This window comes from Pollachius pollachius, assembly GCF_949987615.1.
Source record: "Pollachius pollachius genome assembly, chromosome: 15".
In the NCBI taxonomy this organism is placed as follows: domain Eukaryota; kingdom Metazoa; phylum Chordata; class Actinopteri; order Gadiformes; family Gadidae; genus Pollachius; species Pollachius pollachius.
In genome coordinates this window covers 13602575-13609821 of record NC_136948.1, presented here as the reverse complement: position 1 = coordinate 13609821, position 7247 = coordinate 13602575, and the positions used below count along the sequence as shown (strand labels likewise).

The following is a 7247-nucleotide window of genomic DNA, read 5'->3' as shown; positions in this document are numbered from 1 at the left end:
AATAGTGGTAAAGGATGTGTAAGGATACAACCTTTACTTTCGTAGTGTTTTAGCCATGTGGGTCATGTGGGCTAGTGACTCAGAAGATGATGCTAAATAGAAAACGTATTATCATTTAGATACATTCATATATGCGGTGACATTTCAGATAATTCTCTGGAATAAGGATTCACTGTGTAAATTCAACATCCAACAACCTCCATTTCGGGAGTGCAGAGGCATAGGAATGTTAATGCTTGTTATTGTTATTTACGATTTTACATGACTACAACTCTCTAGAGTTCTCTCAAAATGTTATTATAATGAGAATATCGCCAACAAAAAAAATGCATTCTGATGTACAAGCCCTGTGCAGAGTATCTCTGGATGTCTATGGATCCTAGGAGGGGACATGGATGTTTTTTATAAAGCAAATTATGGTTCTGGTTAGCGTTAACCCTAACCCCTATGCAAATTATAAATATAATAATGGTAATTACTGCATTGACTGATGTTAATAATGGTTCCTTAATGTACCATTATTACAAAGTACCAATGCCTTTCCTGTTTGAGAAGTCCTGCAGCTTTCATTAGAACAAGTTAGCCTATTGATAGAAAGTCAATACCGTTCCTCAACTAACTAAACGCTCAATATTCTAGGAACCATTTAACCTGATTAAATCGCCAAAACTTTTAATTGGCAGCACAACAACAACATTGAGGAGTGGAATTGTGTCTGCCGTGGCAACAGAACAGAAGTAATCAAAAGGAACTACCTTTAATTGGCCAAACTAAGAAAATAAAGTGAAAACACGATAAACAAACTCACCGCACCACAAAATGGCAACTTTGGGAGAGAGCTATTCGTGGCGGGGCTGCCGGGGCTGGGTGTTTTGAGGCTCAGGTGTGAGCTCCAGAGCCGATCCCAGCGGCAGGCGGGGGCTCTGTGTGATGCCTGAGGTGTGGTGGGCTGATGCCGGCTGACAGGTGGCAGCACGTAGGGAAGGGGGGAACCAGGACTCAAACTCCCAGGAGGAGGCTGGCTGAGACCCTGCAGTGGCAGCCTGTCACCCCAGCCCTGGGGCGGGGCCATCTAGGGTCAGCTGGTCCCGTTGACGCTGTGTCGGGTTGTAGTGGTCTGGTGTTGGTCTGTGTGGTTGTGTTCAGTGTTTGAGGGACGTGGATGTAATGCTGCTGAAGCGTCTGGGTCGTACTTGTTGGTGAGAAGCTTTGGAGTCTACGACATTTGGCTAAATTAAGATAAAATGGAGTCCAGTGTCATAAGAAATTGTATCGAGAAGAACAATAGCAAAGGGAAATGACAAAAACAGGTAAAATAAATAGTTTAAGTGGACACAGTCAATCCTAAAGGAAAGGTTGACATTTAGCACAAACTATATTTGGAATACACCTAGTTACGTGTTCAATTCAACTAATGTTTAGCTCAGGATGCGACCAACAGTTGGGGAAATTATTTTTATACCAGAAATGGGTTATGATGTGCAAGAGAGAAGTACGCCAATCCCATGGCAAATGATGCAAATACACAGACCCATTTTGATTCCTTTTTTTTATTTTCCATCAAAAGAAATGCACTGTTGAGCAAAGCTACTACATACAAATGGCCATACAATAGCAACTTCATTTTTAGTTATTGTTTCAAGATTTTCAGTCAGTCCTGTTGTTGTGTGATATATATTTATCTTTTTTTTTACCGAAGATTTGCAGTTCAGATGCTGCAGTCTGCAAATAAATATATAATTAAAATAAATAAATAAATAAATAGATTCATACATACATAATAACAGATTCTGTTCTTTCTCCTTTTCAAATGAACATCAGCCACATATAAGACCTGGGCAGCCAATTGGTGCTGCTTCAAGAGATCAACTGTAGTTACATACAATAAAGGAAAAAAACTGAGGTTTTGCATAGCTTTATTGTAATGTAGTTACAGTATTGTAAGGCACTTCATGAATAATTTTAGGCATGTCACATCCTATAAAATAAACAAAACATCAGTTTTTGTCAGTTCATCATAATACTCAATCGTCTCAATACGGGGTGTTCACAACATAGAGTTCTCACACGTCGAATCAAGTGCTCCACAAGTCGACCACGCCCTCCGTGACTCTTTTGGCATTAAGTCTCTGTTTTAAACATTCTCTAAATAACAAAAGTGGGTTCTTTGTGCATATTATGACTCACACATTGTCCCATAACCCCACACAACCCAGTGTTTCTCAAAAAGACCAACAAAAAAAATTGTGCAATGGTTTGGGATCATGTGGAGTAAAAGGCAACACGTTGTCAAAACCAAGGAATTCCAAAAGAAAAGTCAAGGAAGGTCAGTGGTTTGGTTCCCCCGTTCAGAGATTGGCACCGCACCCCAAGATAGCCGAGGTACGTTTGATATTGACGGAAACTCTGAGGCGTCCATCTTGCGGTGTATCTCCTCAAACCGATCCGTAGCCTTTGAGTAGCAGCGTCCGCGGTGGGGGGTCGCCGCCGTGTTGTATTGCGTACCAGCGACACTGTGTCCGCCGGGACTACATATCCCAGCAGCCCCGGCGTCCCTGTGGTCCCCTCCCTATCCGAGCTGGTCTTCGTACTGCTTGCGGAAGCAGTCTCCAGCTGGGAAGAAGTCCCAACATCGCTCCTGATACATCTTCCACACGTAGGACTCCTGACGTTTAAACACCAACGTATAAACACGCACACACACATGTACAAGACACATATAGCCGTTAGCGTGTACCCAACACAAACACAATGTGGACATTGGCAGTAAGGGGTGAGATATTCCTTGGGGCGGTGTTTTACCTGTCCTGTGTGTTCCGTCTCATCCTTGTTGATAAGGTACATCAGGAAAAACCTGATTGAACAAAAGCAGGTAAGATAAAGGCAACCACACACAGCAAGACTTGGTCGTATGACATGTCTCTGTCTGTCCTGCTTTCTGTCTTACTCATGTCCGTACTGACCCTGGACCTGTGAAAGATAGTTAAATAGATACATAGAAACATAGATTGGTTGAGGATATAGCCAATGACGCACAGTGAAACAGCAGCGCTAGAAGAGTAGATTTACGTTTGGCTACAATATGACGACACTTTGGAAACTTTTATTCAGGCACTTGGGTGGTTGGAGAAGTCTGTCCAACCTGGGCCTGAACCTCAGCTAACTGTAACTTAGACATCCTGGTGTTGAAAGGCTTTCACCAATCATGAGGGACAGGATTCTATCTGAACCTGTGGTTCCCCATAAGCCAGCGGGGGGCCAATGGCAGGCCCTCCAAGAGCGGCAACTCCGAACGAATACTGCCTGAAGGCGCAATACCCCAAACACCTCAGTCGCCAATGAAGGGGGGGCATTAAAAAGTAATGGAAAGAGACAATGACGCCCCAGTCTTACAACATATCCCCCCACCCCTTCTCGATCCACCGTCGGAAGACAGAAGAGTGATTTTCTCCAGACAATGACATGATGGGAAGAAACAGGGGGTCGAGGGGGGAGGGAGGGAGGGAGAAACAGGGGAGTGAGGGAGGGAGGGAGAAACATGGAGGGGGGGAGGGAAGGAGGTAGGGAGGGAGGGCGAAAGAGGGGAGGGAGGGAGAAACATGGAGGGGGGGAGGGAAGGAGGTAGGGAGGGAGGGCGAAAGAGGGGAGGGAGGGAGAAACAGGGAGTTGAGGGGGGGAGGAAGAAAGGAAGGGAGGGAGGGAGAAATGGGGGAGGTAGGGAAGGAAGGAGGGAGGAAGGAAGGGAGAAGCAGGGTGTTGAGAGTGAGAGGGAGGGAAGGAGGGAGGGATGGGGAGAGAGGGACGATGAGATGAGGAAGAGGAAGGGAAAGACAGAGTTGTCTATTGGAGGGGGAGGAGAGGGTCATTAGTAACCCTGTCACTCATGCTACCGCGACACACACACGCCGTTAAGAAGACACTGCGGTTGGAGAACGGAGGCAATGAGGAGGAGAGGCGAACAATAACCCGTGGCGTGATTGACGCCCTGATAGCGCGGGGTGGGGGAGCTGGGGGGGGGGGGACCACTCACAGGTAGTTGGCCAGGTTGTGTTCTTGTAAGGTGTGGGTCTCGAACCCGTGAGGTGTCGTGTCGAAGTAGTCGTTGCCGATGCCGCAGATGAAGCACTTGGTCTGCGGAGCCAAGAGCAGAAAGCGGTTACATGTGTGTGGTGTGTGTGTGTGTGTGTGTGTGTGTGTGTGTGTGTGTGTGTGTGTGTGTGTGTGTGTGTGTGTGTGTGTGTGTGTGTGTGTGTGTGTGTGTGTGTGTGTGTGTGTGTGTGTGTGTGTGTGTGTGTGTGTGCAGCAGAGGCGGCGACACGCGATGACCTCACACTAGCGTTTGTCTCGTCTCACCTCCATGTCCTCTTTCACCTGCTCCTGTTGGTCTCGCAGCTCCCCGAACGCATCGATGATCAGACCTGCGGCCGGGAACACAACACAGTCACACGTGTCATCACCGTGCGACATCATCACACATCACCACATGTCATCACCGCATGAAGAGAGTGGTCGCTCGCGCCTCAATTCCTGAGGGCTGGAGACCTCGCCGGTGATCGCCAAATCGTTGTGTTTGCTTGTTGTGCCAAACTTTTGAATAATAGCGTGTTTAATTTGACCTACTGGGGGCCTCTATGTAACTAATATCTTGCTGATATATTAATATTATTGTTATTATTATTATTATACATAGTCCCAGGCAGAAGGACAACCTTGGAACCTGGACATTAACTTCATGGTGTGTGTGTGTGTGTGTGTGTGTGTGTGTGTGTGTGTGTGTGTGTGTGTGTGTGTGTGTGTGTGTGTGTGTGTGTGTGTGTGTGTGTGTGTGTGTGTGTGTGTGTGTGTGTACGCGCGCATGTGGGTGCTTGCTTGCATGCGTGTGTGTCACAACATACTGATGTGCACACATGCATATACTAAATCCTGTCTCATCCTCAGGCTGTGGCCAGAGAGTTTTCACTACCGTCATAGATTGAAACGATTCACTATTATCGGTATTAAAAGTTTAGATGCATGCTTGTTTTGGGTATTGGCAGACTTTGTTATCTTGTTTCCATACGATGGCTGTTGAAAGAAATTTAATACATTATTCATGTGTTTTCTAAAAGGCAGCCACCCCGTTCATAGAGTGCGATGGGACATAAAAGTGTCAGATATAAAATTGACAAATCTCAAGACAATGTTTTTACAATGACACACAAACACGCACGCACACAATCCCACACACACACACACACACAGACACACACACAGACACACACACCAGTGCCCCCTTACCCTGGATGATGGCCAGGAGGATGACGATGACGAAGAAGAAGAAGGTGATGTCGAAGAGGATTCGGTAGAGCTCGTAGGGGTCTCCCGCCGGGTCCTCTATCTCGTCGCCGATGCCGCCCCCCGCCCGGACCCCCACGTACATGTGGAACAGATAGCACTGGAGGACACGGGGGGGGGGGGGGGGGAGAGAGAGAGGTTAAGAATAGCATCAGTTAAACCCTTCAGAAACCTTAAAGGGGACATATTATACCACCAGGTGTGAGTGTGATTAGCCTTACAAGCCATTTCAAAAATCTGCCCCATATGACATCACTAGTGGGCGTGTCCACCTAGATCCCCCTTTATGTCCCCTTTAAGAAGATACCGAAATGCTGAGGCATAGAAAAGCACTAAACAATATCGTAAGGCACAGACAGATAGACAGCCTCCATCCTCTGTTGTGTATGTATATACATACATATACATATATATAGATACACACATATATATATATATAAATACATATATGCACACACACATATATATACATATATAGATACACACATATACATATATACACACACACACACATATATATATATATAAATACATATATGTACACACACATATATATATATAAAAATATAAAAATATATATTTACATATATCTGTCTATGTGTAGATCTTATAGACTCTAGTAAACAACACATTTGGGAGTATTGCCCAGTAGCGTCTGGACGTCTGCTCTCACAACACGCCGTCAACACCTGACATCCTGGGTCAGAGGGACATCAGACACAAAACAGAAGCCTGCCGCTTCTCATAGAGTCCTCAGTGTCTGAGCCTCCAGCGCCGACTGACTGGGGAACCAAGCCAAAAAACAAAAACACCACAGAGGAAGAACCGCCGATGTAGTGGTGAGCCAAGAGCTAGACGCCTCACCCTAACCGCTCCAGACGAGCCGGCTGTCGCCGCGCGGGGTTGACTCCGCTGTCGGTGTGTGAATGTGAGCGTGAATGGGTGAATGTGAGGCAGCGTTGCGCCGTGTCGCTCCTCACCGTCATCATGTCGTCACACTTCATGTCGGGCTCCTCGTCGTCCTCGCCCTTGTTGTAGAACTTCCTGAAGAAGTTGAAGGCCACCACGGTGTACAGGTACACCACCACCGCCAGCAGGCCCACCGTCAGCACCAGCTGTCAGGCAGGCACACACACACACACACACACACACACACACACACACACATACACGTAGACGCACACACACACGCATACGTAGACGCACGCACACACAAGCACACACACGTGCGCACAGACGCACACGCAAGCACACACGCGTGCGCAGACGCACACACAAACACACAGACACGACTGTGTTAATGTATTTAGTTATAGCTCCACTTTTTGAGAGATTTTTATCCCTAGTCTTCTTTCTATCTTCTTTCTATCCATATCTCTCTCCTTATCTCTTTCTATTAATTAGATCTCCACTTCCTCTTTTTTGATTGAGTGGGCATATTTAGTTCAAGGATGTAATTTGTTATTCGGGTATTAATTACAAGAGCCAGACTCCTCTCAAATCAGATTAGAAATAAATAATGCATACTGAACTAAGAAAATAGAAAAACATCATCCGATGAAATATGGGCTGTAATACAGATTTGATTTGTGGCTGTTGCTTGTTGGTGACTAAATTGTGTATAAGCAAAAAACATAACATTTAAAAGTAAACTGCTGTGCTAAGTGATTAGTGAGGATTGATAGGCGCTGTCGAGGAGGCAGAGTCAACTAGAAGACTTTAAATCTGCAGTGCCCCCTGGCGGCCAATACGGCTCCCCTCACCTGCTTGCCGTTATGGGTGACGGAGGACAGGATGGTGCGGAGCGTTTTGAAGCCCATGGCGATGTCCAACAAGTGAGCAGCGAAGAAAAAGTTGTTGTAGTGTCCCAGGATGGACATGGTGGTGTACCACACCAGATACAGAAAGGACTG

General features: G+C 46.2%; 1 protein-coding gene across 1 annotated transcript in view; it reads right to left on the bottom strand.

The window, feature by feature from the left end:
• Nucleotides 1–2569: 2569 nt before the first annotated feature.
• LOC307086928 (ryanodine receptor 3) overlaps nt 2570–7247 on the bottom strand; it is a gene marked incomplete at both ends in the record, with an annotated part of 129502 nt that continues 124824 nt past the window's right edge. Inside the window, 7 exon segments of the mRNA XM_079752274.1 lie at nt 2570–2665; nt 2803–2854; nt 4031–4131; nt 4354–4418; nt 5278–5434; nt 6315–6449; nt 7098–7244. Of these exon segments, the coding sequence (XP_079608400.1) occupies nt 2570–2665; nt 2803–2854; nt 4031–4131; nt 4354–4418; nt 5278–5434; nt 6315–6449; nt 7098–7244 (753 nt within the window).